At 37.9% G+C, this 13,709-nt stretch overlaps 1 protein-coding gene across 1 annotated transcript in view; it reads left to right on the top strand.

The window, feature by feature from the left end:
• LOC149002221 (Early-responsive to dehydration stress protein (ERD4)) overlaps window positions 1-12,788 on the top strand; it is a 56,055-nt gene extending 43,267 nt beyond the window's left edge. Inside the window, exons 7-9 of the mRNA XM_089137478.1 lie at window positions 8,367-8,639; window positions 9,081-9,314; window positions 12,387-12,788. Coding sequence (XP_088993604.1) covers window positions 8,367-8,639; window positions 9,081-9,314; window positions 12,387-12,539 — 660 coding nt within the window. The 3' untranslated portion in view covers window positions 12,540-12,788. The remainder of the gene's footprint in view (window positions 1-8,366; window positions 8,640-9,080; window positions 9,315-12,386) is intronic.
• Window positions 12,789-13,709: the final 921 nt, after the last annotated feature.

Raw genomic sequence — 13,709 nt, 5'->3', positions numbered from 1 at the left:
CTTGTTTTATTATTATTCCTTTGTTCCTTTATCTTAGGATATCGAATGGCTGATGAATCTCTTTCCGCTCTTTGGGTAGGGATTTATTGTTTGTTCACCTACTCTTACTCTATTTTTTGTTTTGCTTCCTAAGTTTTCAGCTAACCTTTTTTGTATTAGTAGGTATAATCATGGTGGGAGATCTCGCGAGATCTCGGCGAGATCTCGCGAGATATCTCGTTTTTTCACATTGGCGAGACGAGATGGAGGTCGAGATCTGCGAGTTGGGATATCTCGCTCGAGATCTTGCCATATCTCGCTATATCTCGCCAATATCTCGCCCGGATCTCGCTGGAACTCTTAATTTTTGCATTTTTTTGTGGATTTTGGCTGAATTTTCACTTGCAACTACTCTTAGCACATCTACAACAAGGAAGATCAATCATTCTCTACTTGTCTTATGAATTTATGATTTAATGACTTATATAGAACTTCTAATGGTTGTATAATTATTTTATACTTGAAAATTGAGATTGTGATACTCATATGGATGGAATTTTGATAACATTTAAGTTAGTTGATGCATTTGATATACTTGCTTTTCATTTATATGCTTTAAAGGTTCTATATTACATGTTGTATAACATTGCATTCCCTAATCCTACTACATTTCGGTTTCACACTATGGGTAGACTTAGAAATCATACATAGGGTTGTTTCTGACAAATCCAAGGCCATCAACGTATTCAAAAGGCCTTAAATAAGCTAAATACCAAGTTTCAACCCAATTGGGACCCTAAAACCCACCGAGATGGGCCACCGAGTTGACGCCAAAAATTGTATATCTCGACCGAGATCTCACCGAGATGGTCGAGATCTCTCTTTTTCAAGGTGGCGAGATCTCTCTCGAGAGCGAGATCTTCTACCATGGGTATAATAGTGGATAAAAATTTTAAGAATGATGTGGTGGATGTTAAAAGAGTGGGTGATAGGATTATGCAATCAAGCTTGTAATGGAGAAAGAGATTGTAAATATAATTTGTGCATATGCACCTTAAAGAGGATTGGATGGGAGTCTATAGTTATAATTTTGGGAAAATATGGATGGACTAATGCAAGGAATTCGTTGAGGATAAAAGATTATCATAGGAGGTGATCTAAATGGACATATTGGAAAAGATCAAAGAGGCTATGTGAGTGTACATGGAGGATATGGTTTTTGAGAGAGGAATAAGGAAGGGATCTCAATTTTAGATTTTGTTATTGCTTTTGATCTATCTATTATCAATACTTACTTCAAAAAAAGAGTGGAGTATTTAATTACCTTCAAAAGTGGACATTATAGAAGCCAAATAGATTTCTTCCTAACAAGAAGGACTGATAGATTGTTGTGCTAGGCTTGTAAGGTGATACCAAGGGAAAACTTAACTACACAACATAGACTTGTGGTCTTGAATATGTGCCTAACCTCTAAAACTCATAAAAGGTGCAAGGTTAACTATCCCAGAATAAGATGGTGGAACTTGAAAGGCGAGTGTTTGAAATCCTTCGCTAATGAAGTAGTCAAACAAGGAAAGTGGGATTTTGCGGGAGACACTAATGCGATGTGGAATGAGATGGCTATATGTTTTAAGGTGCTAAAGATGTTCTAGGTGAATTAAAAGGAAAGCTCCATTCTTATTTAGAGACTTGGTGGTGGGATAGTGAGGTTCAAGCTGCCATTAGGAATAAGAAAGCTAGTTTTCAGACATGGCAATGAACTAAGGATGTTGAGGATCTTGAAAGGTATAGGTTGGCTAGAAATGGAGCTAAGAAAATTGAGGAAAAAGCAAGGGAGAAGAAGTATGAAGTGTTATACAATAAGTTAGGCACGAAGGAAGGGGAAAAATCTATTCATAAGATAGTTATTAAGGATAGGAAGAGTAGAAATCTTGACCATGTTAGATATATTAAAAATGGAGGTGGTAAAGTACTAGTATGTGATGAGGACATTAAGAAAAGATGGGAAATCTATTTTCTAGTCTACTAAACAAGCATACTTCAAGCAACTGTGATTTGGACGCTTACAACATTCACCAAGGCACCAATTTTCGGACACATACGAAGAATTTTGATGTCTAAAGTAAAAGAAGCACTAAGGAGGATGAAACTAGGCAAGACACAAGGTCTTGATGAAATCCCAAAAGAAGTATGGAAGAGCTTATGAAGCCATGGGCTAGTTTGGTTGATTAAGTTGTTTAATAAGATTATGAGCACAAGGAAAATGCCAGATGAATGGAGGAGAAACATCATAGTTCAAATTTACAAAAATAAAGGAGATATTCAAAGTTGTAATAACTATAGGGGCATTAACTGATGAGTCATACTATGAAATTATGGAGAGAATAATTGAAACTCGTTTGAGACACTTAACCACAATTACGGAGAACCAATTTGGGTTTATGATGGGAAGATTTTCAACGGAGGCTATTAACCTAATTAGGAGACTTATGGAAACATATAGAGAGTGTAGGAAAGACCATATGGTATTTATTGACCTAGAAAAAAATTATAATAGAGTTCCTAAAGCGTTAATTTGGCAAGTACTAGAGGAAATAAGTTTTATAAGTAAATATGTAGACATAATTAAGAATGTATATGATGGTTTAGTGACAAGTGTAAGAATAGTGGGGGGACAAAGTAATGAATTCCCACTTATAGTTGGGTAACATCAAGGATCAACTTTAAGCCCATATTTATTTGCAATTGTAATGGATGAATTAACCAAAGACATTCAATCGAGGTCCTTAGTGTATGCTTTTTGCTGATGATATTGTGTTGATAGATGAGACTCCAGTGGGGATTAATACCAAGTTAGAATCATGGAGAGCAGCTTTGGAATCGAGAGGCCTTAAATTAAGTAGAACGAAGACAAAATATCTTGTTTGTAACTTTAGTCATGATCAGGTAGACAATGAGGTGGTGAAACTTGACGATAAGGAGATTCCTCAGAATGATTCTTTTAGGTACCTAGGTTTAATCAGAATCAAAAGAGGTGATATAGAGGATGATATTCCCCAAAGAATTGAAATAGGGTGGATGAAGTGGAGAGGTACGTCCGGGGTCTTGTGTGATCGACATATCCATTAAAGCTTAAAGGAAAATTCTATAGAACTGTTGTTCGACCAACTATAATGTACGATGCAGAGTGTTGGGCTATTAAAAAGAATTATATAGATAAACTCAGTGTAGCAGAAATGAGGATGCTAAGATGGATGAGTGGTAAAACTAGAAAGGATAAGATAAGGAATGATCATATTAGAGTTGGTTTGGGAGTTGCTCCCATAAGTGATAAGCTTCAGGAGTCATTTGAGGTGGCACAACCATGTTTAACAGAGACCTATAAATGCCCCTATACAGAGAAGTGATATAATCCTCATTGAAGGAACTAGAAGAGCTAGGGGTAAACCTATGATAACCTTAAGAGAAGTGGTGAGAAAGGATATGCATAGCTTAGGCCTTGTATCTAGTATGGCCTCAAACAGAACTGATTGGAAGGCAAGAATCTATGTAGCCGGCCTATTTAGTTGGGGCAAGGCTTGTTGTTGTTGTATGATGGTTCAATGACGAGTGTAAGAATAGTGGGGGGACAAAGTAATGAATTCCTAATTACAGTTGGGCTACATTAAGGATCAACTTTAAGCTCATATTTATTTGCACTTGTAATGGATGAATTAACCATAGAGATTCAAGACAAGGTCCTTTGGTGTATGCTTTTTATTGATGATATTGTGTTGATAGATGAGACTCAGGTGGAGATTAATACCAAGTTAGAATCATGGAGAGCTGCTTTGGATCAAGAAGCTTTAAACTAAGTAGAACGAAGACAAAATATCTAGTTTGTAACAAGTCATCATCGGGCACACAATGAAGTGGTAAAACTTAACAATAAGGATTCCTCAGAGTGATTGTTTCAAGTACCTAGGTTCAATCATAAATAAAAGAGATGATATAGAGGATGATGCTTCCTAAAGAATTAAAATAAGGTGGATAAAGTGGAGAGGTGTGTCCGGGGTCTTGTGTGATCGACGTATTTCTTTAAAAATGAAAGGAAAATTCTATAGGACCGTTGTCCGACCAGTGTTGGGTTGTTGAAAAGAATCATATCGATAAACTCAGTGTACCAGAAATGAGGATGCTAAGATGGATGAGTGGCAAAACTAGGAAGGATAAGATAAGGAATGATTATGTTAGAGTTGGTCTGGGAGTTGCTCCCATTAGTGATAAGCTTTGAGAAAGTCGTTTGAGGTGGCACAACCATGTTCAATGGAGACCTATAAATGCCCATGTACAGAGAAGTGATATAATCCAGATTGAAATATCTGTAAGAGCTAGGGGCAGACCTAAGATGACTTTAAGGGAATTGGTGAGAAAGGATATGCATAGCTTAGGCCTTGTATCTGGCTTGGCCTCGAACATAACTAATTGGAAAGCAAGAATCCATGTAGCTGACCCCATTTAGTTGGGACAAGGCTTATTGTTGTAGTTGTAGCCTTACTCGTTATATGAATTGGAAAATAACCTTTTTCCCTTCTCGCTTTGTGTTTCAGGGCCGGGAAATGGGGCATACGATTGGTTGTGGTAGATACTTGTTAGATGGGTCTCCATTAGCTCTTTTTATGGCCTTTAGTTCCACTTCTTCTAGCCTTTTAACTTTATTGCAGTGGCATCGTCGTCTTGGCCACATTCCTTTATCTATTTTGACTAAGTTATTTCCGAATTTTGTTAAAAGATGTATTTTGAATGATTTTTATTGTGAGACTTGTATTTTAGCGAAACAAACTAGGCAAGTTTGTCCTATTTTGTACCATCGTAGTACTGTTCCTTTTTCAGTTATTCACTTTGATAGTCTCATGTGCGGGGTCCTTGAACTTATCTTTGTCTGGTATAGGTGGTTTGTTAGATTTGTTGATTATTACACTAGGACTGTGTGGGTCTATTTCTCCAAAAGCGTGATGTTTTTTCGTACTTCCAAAATTTTCATACTATGGTTAGGACACAATTTGGGGCCACAGTCAAAATCCTTTGCATGGATAATGGGACTGAGTACTTGGGTGGTGCATTCCATTCTTACTTAGCTGACTATGGCATCATACCACCTCAAAATGGGGTTGCCGAACACAAAAAATAGAAATCTACTTAAGGTAGCATGTTCTCTAGTGTATACTATGCATGTGCCTCGTTGGTTTTGGGGTGATGTGGTTCTTACTGCAATTTATTTGATTTATCGAATGCCTTCCTGAGTCTTAGAACAACGCTACCCCTTTGAGGTTCTTTTAGGGACAACAACCTTTATTGTACCACCTAAGGTTTTGGTTGTGTTGCCTTTGCCCGAAACTACCATGTTTATGGAAAGTTGGACCTTCATGGGTTGCGGTGCATTTTCTTGGGTTATCCTGCTACTTAAAAGGGGTGTAAGTGTTATCAGCCTGGTTCTTGTCATTTCTTTTGTCTCTATAGATGTGGTGTTTCAGCAATAGGTTCTTTTTTTTGCCCCTAACATCTTCAGGGGGAGAGTCTTAGTGAAAAGATTCCTATATTGATTCCTCCTTTAGATATTTCTTCTAAGGTTGCTGCAAATGGTCCTCCTTTGGAAGATGGACTGACCGGACCGGAATAGCTTGTGGTTGATGTACAGTGGGAGCAAAGACCTCCAAAGACGTATAAAAGAAAGTAGCGAGAACCCCCTTCTATGCTTAGCTAGTTAGAAGCTTCAGCTCCTAGTCCTCAAGTACAAGTTTCTTCGGATGAACCTATCTTTGACCGCTCTTTTGACCCTAGTTTGCACTTATCACTTGCATTAAATAGCGGTTACAACTTGCACCAAACATCTTATTTCCAATTTTGTTTTATATTAGGCCTCATCCCTAGAGTTTCAAAGTTTTGTTTCCTCTGTCCTCTACTTCTGTTCCTAATACTTAACTAGAAGCATTATCCCACTCAAACTGGTAGGAAGCAATGGATGAGGATATTCAAGCTCTAGGGAAAAACAAAACATGGGAATTGGTGACTTTGCCTGTAGGAAATCGGATTATTGGGTGCAAATGGGTGTTCGTGATCAAGGACAAGGTAGATGGGACTCTTGAGAGGTACAAGGCAAGATTGATGGCAAAAAGCTTCACTCAGAATTATGGGATTGACTTCTAGGAGACATTTGCCATGTTGCCAAGATGAACATAGTTCAGGTTGTTCTTTCATGTTTGATGAATAAAGGGTGGAGCCTACAACAATTAGATGCTAAGAATGCTTTTCTACATGGGGAACTCCAAGAGGAGGTATACACGGATGTGCCACTTGGGTATTCCATTACTAAGATCGTTGGGAAAGTATACAAGTTGAAGCGGGCTTTATTTGCGTTGATGCAATCTCCAAGAGCATGCTTTGGGAGATTGCATAAGGCCATAATCTCTAATGGTTGTAATGTTGATCAAACTTTGTTCATTAAAAGAGACAGTTCCCACATTGTTGTACTTCTAGTATATGTAGATGACTCCATAATCACAAGCAACAACGAGGATAACATTTCAGCTTTAAAGACCTTCTTGGGAACGGAATTTGAAATTAAAGATATGGGAAACCTCAGAAATTTCCTAGGGTTGGAGTTGGCATATACGGCCAGTGGTGTGTATTTTTCTCAGAGGAAGTATACTCTGGATCTACTTAGGAAACTGAGATGCTAGGATGTAAGCCTGCTGAAACTCTTATTCAGCCTAACCTACACTTGAAGGCTAGAGAAGGAGAACCAATTGACTAGACGAGGTATGAAAAGTTGGTGGGAAAATTGATCTATCTATCTCATACCAAACCAAACATCACATTTGTAGTTAATGTTGCCAACTAGTATATGCATGATCTTTAGTCCTCACTCTTGGATGCAATGTATTGTATCTTGAGGTACTTGAAGGCCACTACAAGAAAAGGAATTTTAATTTCAGCTCATGGACACATGAATATTGAGGCATACACAGATACATACTAGGCAGGGAGTTCGGATGATAGAAGGTCTACCGTTGGGTATTGTATGTATATGGGAGGTAATTTGGTGACTTGGAGAAGCAAGAAACAACCGGTGGTTGCGAGGTCCAATGCTGAGGCCAAGTTTAGGGTGATTGCTCAGGTTATTTGTGAGGTACTATGGCTGAAAGGGTGCTTCAAGAGATTGGGTCAGATTCGGAGACTCCTATACAATTGTACTCAATAAGTTAACAATCAACATAGCTCACAATTCAGTACAGGATGACAGAACCAAGCATGTGGAGATTGACAAACATTTCATCATAGAGAAGATTGAGGCTAGATTGATTCATATCATTTTTGTTACCTCAGATCAATGGGCTGCTGTGCTTACAAAGAGCTTGAGCACCAAGATGCTCAATAGTATCATTGGCAAGTTGGCCATGATAAATGTCTATGCTCCAACTTGAGGGAAAATGTTGTAAGACAGAACACCCGGCCGCCCCCCCCCCAGAGCGGGGGGGGGGGGGGGGCAGGGGGGGGGGGGGGGGGGGGGAAAGACCGGGGAGGAGGGAAAAAAAAAAAAAGAACGACTAGTGCTAGTAGATTTGGGGGTGAGATTGTATTAGTAGATTTACTTTCTATTTTTTGTGTTTTTAATTTTTAAATTTTTTTTTATTATTAATGGTAGGTTTGCTAGGATCTCTTGTAAGATTCCTACACTGGGAAGATTTGGTTTGTTTTGTATTTGGCAATTCATGACTATAAATAAAGCTCGTGTTGTTTCCTTCAGACACAATTCAGGATTTCTCCAAGTCTTTCAATAGTTACATTTCTTTTCAGGAGGAAAAAAAACAGAGGGAATTTTCACATAATGTCATGTCTCTAGATGCTGATTTACCTAAATTTCTTTCCACTTACATGGTTTACATCTTGAAATAACAGAGCCTTAAGAATTTCTTTTCCCCTATTGTTGTAGATATTGTTCCTCAATTCATGTTATTCTTATTGACTGGGGAGACATATTGGAAGAAATGTATAATCATATAATGAGTTGTCATTGCTTCGAGGACTTTTCTCATTTGAATGTGTGCACAAATCAATTTTCTTAATCCAAAAATATGCAAATATGGTGCCTATTCTGGGTATTAGGTTGGTTCCACTTCTAAAGACCCCGTTTTGTTATGATCCTACTAGTATTTCTTACGTCTGAAATGAGATTAAACTGGTAGAGATTAATGAATCACATTAGTATGATTCAAGTTCAGATTTGACTATGAGTATAGATAAGTACTCAAGACATGATCAGTACTCTGATGTCCAGCTTGTGTATTCTTGACTCATGTTTATTGTCATAGAAGGAACTAAATTCATTGCTTTGTCTCGTCTTTCAGGCAGATTTCTTTATGACATACATCCTGACAGATGGGTTGTCAGGTTTCTCACTGGAAGTTCTTCAACCTGGCTTGATTATTTGGCATGCTGTGAGAGCTCTTTTTCGAAGAAGAAAGAAACAACCATATCTTTACCCACTGCCCTACTATAGGGTTATTCCTTTTGTCTCACTTTCTATATTAATAGGAATGGAATATGCAGTTGTTGCTCCGTTGCTGCTTCCATTTCTTATTGTGTATTTCTTCCTTGGATATGTGGTGTATATAAATCAGGTGCTTTTCTTTCTCTTCTCATTTCAGTTTTCTGTTTTCTATTGATGTATTTTATGCTTGCCCCATGTTTGATTTCACACATTTAAGTGAGTTGTCTGTAAAAAAATGTCTGAAAACACATTGAAGATTCGGACCATCTTCAGAAAGCACTTGCTTCAAGGGGTAAATTGGCCTAATCATCATCTCTGTAATATTTAATATAGTGTTAACTGGATACTAACCATAATCTTTTCCTACATTTTGTCCTATACTAATATGATATAGCATCATTTCTTTTTACTTTCTTGGCCTCTTATTTGGTCTTTAACCCCTCGATGTCTTCCTTCATAAATGCTTTCCTTGATTTAGTTTCGCTCAGACAGCTACTTTCATTCCCTTCACATGTCTGTAAATTTAAAGTCTTGCTTCTTTGTGCCACAATGATGACTTGCCTCCTTGCAGATTGAAGATGTATACGAAATTGTCTATGAAACAGGCGGACAATTCTGGCCATACATTTACCGTTACATTTTCATATCAATCGTTCTTATGCAAATTACTATGATTGGCCTATTTGGATTAATGTCAAAGCCAATGGCCTCTGTTGCTACAGTAGCTCTCCTTTTGTTGACATTACTATTTGATCAGTACTGCAACATTCGTTTTCGTCCTTCATTCTTCCTTTTCTCCGTCCAGGTAATTCCAACTTTTAAACAAGTGATCCCTTTATTCATTTCGAAGGTTGAATGGATATTAATTTTATTCTCTTGATTGTTTGTAAGGTCTTAAAATGAATGACCATTCCTCCCAACCTAAGAACAATTTAAAAAAATCAACAAGTAAGATCCCTGTGGGATATGAATACGACAGAAATATACTATGTACAAAATGTATGGCAAATCCCTCCTCACTGTAACACTCCCCCTTAAACTGATGCTGGGTTAACAGCAAGTTTGTCAAAAAGATAACTGATGTCGAGCCAAGAGTATATCCTTTGTACAAATGTCAGCGTCAGTTAATTCTCTTGGTTGAAGTGACAACAACCAACCTCCATGTTTTGTATGGTTGTAATGCACAAGATTTGAAGTAATGCTAATGGCACTAATATTATCAACATTGAATAACTGTAGGGTCCAAAAAGAGACATAAATAACCAAATACACCATGAAGCGAAACAATTTCACCACAAGCACAGGACGTTGAATGATACTGAAACTCTGTAGAAGACCTAGATGGTGGACGCTATTGCTTAATCTAGGCCCTCAAGAATAGAAGATAGAAGTGAGGGCATTTCAGACTTACAGTGTGTTTTATCTTTCTTGTCGATGTAACTATTTAAAGCTAATAACCACCCATAAATAGATGGGGATTGTGTTGGCTATCGTATTCTTTAAATTTTAGGCCTCTAGGGGTGTAGGCTGTTCCCTTCTTCTAGTAAACATATTGCTGTTCCTTATTGGAGTAATGGCACACCTTCTTGTGCTGCTGCCTATAGTTCTTTGCCAGGAAACAAGGCTTTTTGCTCAGCATTTAGAGTTCCCACATCAGAAGACATAGCTCTAATATCTTCTGCTATAAAAGCCTCCATTAAGCAGAGAAATTTTGTAACTTCTTCTCCCCCCCCCCCCCCCCCCATTGCAACTATAGGTGGATATCTGCTGGCAGCCTTGGATGACCATGTTCATCCATACTCTGATACCACCTGACATAGTTCTAGTTGGCAGGAGATCAAACTAGCAGCTGATAAATGGGATCTTCAGTGAGCAAGCAATTTTCGAACAATTTTATGGAAGGTTCTTGGTTGGTTCTAGCGTTAAGGTTGGCGAGAGTTATGATATGTCCATTGGATGAAGGAGAAGCTGATAACAAATATTTAGGGTTTTCGTAGGGTTATTCTTTGATGTGTTAGTTATACCATGCAACTGGGGTATATCAGTGCAGGTTTCTTGATGCTTGGATGATAGGTTGACACTATCAGAGATTCTGGGCCTTGGGAATGTTTCCTTTGGATGGATGAAATTTTTACAGTTCAGTCAATTAGTTGAGTCTTGGATGAGATTATGAATTACATATGGTGGCAGGGGATGTTTGGGATGAATTTGGTTGATAGTTTGGAAATTTGAGAGAAGATGTTGTGGTTTGGGATTTATAAGGTTAAGAATCGATCTTTCTTTCTTCTTTTTTTTTTTGGGGGGGGGGGGGGGGGTGGTGGAGGTGGGGAGAAGGGGCTAGGGATTGAATTAAACTCACTGTTGTCGCAGAACCACCTCTGCAAGCAGCATGTTGATGATTTACTTGAACAAAAACCCAATGTTTACAGAAGTTGAGGAAGGTATTCAACACAAGTTGAAGGGGAGCTTTGTCTGAACCTCCCAGACCTTGCACCATCAATGGATCTACTGGTTCAAACACCAATTGCATCAATAAACGATCCAGGCCTAACACTGCAGGGTGTTCAATTTGATCAGACACCAATACCTATAGCCTTGATCAGACGTAGTATGAAATCTTCACTGTAGAAGAAGAAAGGAGCAGCAAAAGGCTTTTCATTCATTAAATTTCCATCTCCCAAACTTGTCCTATTGCTACCTTATATAAAATACTCAAAATTAAGACTCTTATACTAAACAGCGAAAGGCCTATCCCAATCCTCGAGTTTGGGAAGCGAAACTGCTAACCCATAGTCAACCTATCTACACATGGTTTAGGCCCATAAAACTAGCTGAATCTGCATCATGGAGAGGTATAGTCAGAGTGATGCTAACTTTGGGGGTGATTCTGCATGCAGGTCCAACATAGAATTCATGAAGGTTATGGATTCCCTTGTTTAATATTCTAACCCATTTGAAGCAATGCATAGTGGTAGGACAAAATTACCTCCTTGAGCAGCTTTATGGTAATGTATCAGGGCTCTGGTATATCTTGTTAATTTAAGAACTAAGGTTTGCTATGTTTGAATTTCTCCTCCAGTCTCAAGAAGCTTTGTACAATAATACCCTTGGTATGGATCCAAAAGAAAAACAAATACAACAAATAATTTCTGTTCATCACAGTTAATTATTGATTTAACTACATAATAATGCTTTTTCAAACTGATTCATTATACCATGTTTCTGATGCTGTTTCATGCATCTTTTCTCTCCTGAGGGATGGAGCCGGAATTTTCTTGCCCCTAACTATAGGTAGAGCTGGAGGTGTAAATCCTGCCTCTTTCCATGCCATTAGCAGTTTCCAATTATTGTCTTTTTTCTTGCTGGTTATCATGCTACTAGAAATCACATTCATATATTTGGTAAATGTGTACCATGCCAGAACCATATGCAACATGTCATTACTCTGCTAGAATGTCTTTTCCTGTTTTTCCTGCTCATGCCTCTTTTACTACAATTGAATAGTCAAGGATCTATATGCAATTTTTTTCCACTATTGATATTGGAGAACAATTAATCCTGTATTCAGTACTTCGACTAGGAATGGTGTTATCATTGAATTATTCTATAGCCTTATCTGACATTCTAAGTGATGCAATGATGTCAGAGAAAAATGTAGCATGTACTGTAGCTCAGGTCATCGTTGTCAAGCCCACACCTAGGCGCCCAAGCTCATTTTTTATGGTTGGCTTGGTTTCCTAGTTGTGGCCTTGGTTTTCAAACCCTCCCCCCACCCAACAAAAAAAAGGAAAAAAACACTCCAATGCCTTCAGTTGCCTAGCTCTTCGACAAGTATGTTTAACTTGAATCTTGATGTATGCATGCTCTTTGTTCTCAGAGTGTAGTGCAAAACGATGAGCATGACGAGAAGGATGGCCTGATGGAAGCCAACTGTGCAACTGCTATCCGTTCTTATCGCCCACCTTGTTTACGCCCATTGACCTCTTCTCAAGAATCATACTGCACAGAGCCACTGTTATCTTCAACATGAAACTGCTGTATGTTTGTTCAATTCCATTTTCGCTCCACAAGATTTGATTGGACCAACAATTTCTCACAATGTTCCAGCTATTAAGATGCGAATTTGTGGTGAATTGCCTCCAGTTATGGTTTTCTGTTTATTCTTGGGATCTTGGTCTTATCATACTATCCAATTCAACCTTTCCAACATTACTCTTCTCCACTGTAATTTGTAAATGGACTGCTCAGCAGGGACAGGCTTACTTAATACATGATTGCATTTGCTTGACTTGTTTTTCCATAGCCAGATAATCTGGGGGACTGAACTGGATTCCTTGCAGCACATTGCTATTTGGTTCATAAATCTGTGGCCTCAACCTTTTAGACAGCCAGCATAAACTTGCCTGGTGCTGTCTGGTTTAGAACATCTTGCCCGTCTCTGGTAACTTTCATACCAAAATTGCAAACAAAGCTTCACTTAATTGATATCTCCTTCAGGCATCTGTATTGATAACTATTAACAAGCAGATTATTACGTGTGCTACCATTTTGTTTTGACATCTGAACCAATTTTAGTAACATTTTCCCTGTAACATGCTTTAGTCAAAGCTCTTTTTATCACTCAAAATATCTGGAAGTGGTTCATCATCTTAGGGGCTTCTTACATAGTAATTCAGAAGCATGAGTTAGCAAAGATTGGGAAAAGACATTTGAATTGTATTTGACTAGTTGTCAATTGTGTTGATTTGATCAAATAGGCAATTATTAATTTGTCAGGGTAAGATAAAAAAAAGAAGAGAATATCATAATAAATATTTATAAGAACATTCAAAACGTTGTTACAAACTATCATTTCTAAGCCAAAAGTCCAGAAATTCTACAATTTCAACACCCTCATATCTTACGAACTTTAAGCCAGAAAATCCACAAATCTGAACTTCTCACATATAGTACTCTAATCCATTGGATGAATTGATTAATAAGTGAAGCATCATAGACGTCTATCAAAATTAGATTTACGAGTTTAGGACCAACATTACGTAGCCATTTTTGTCTGAGTAAGTTCAAATAAATAATTGCACTATGAATCCAAAAACATAATAATACACGGACTTTCAATATCTTCCAATATCTCCATTTTCCGCCAAAAACTTACAAAACATAATTGCCTGAAAATGAGAGTAAGTATTAACCATATAAC

This window comes from Hakea prostrata, chromosome 10, assembly GCF_041222555.1.
Source record: "Hakea prostrata isolate BN-2017 chromosome 10, UWA_Hpros_2, whole genome shotgun sequence".
NCBI lineage: Eukaryota > Viridiplantae > Streptophyta > Magnoliopsida > Proteales > Proteaceae > Hakea > Hakea prostrata.
This window is presented reverse-complemented; position numbering and strand designations above follow the sequence as displayed.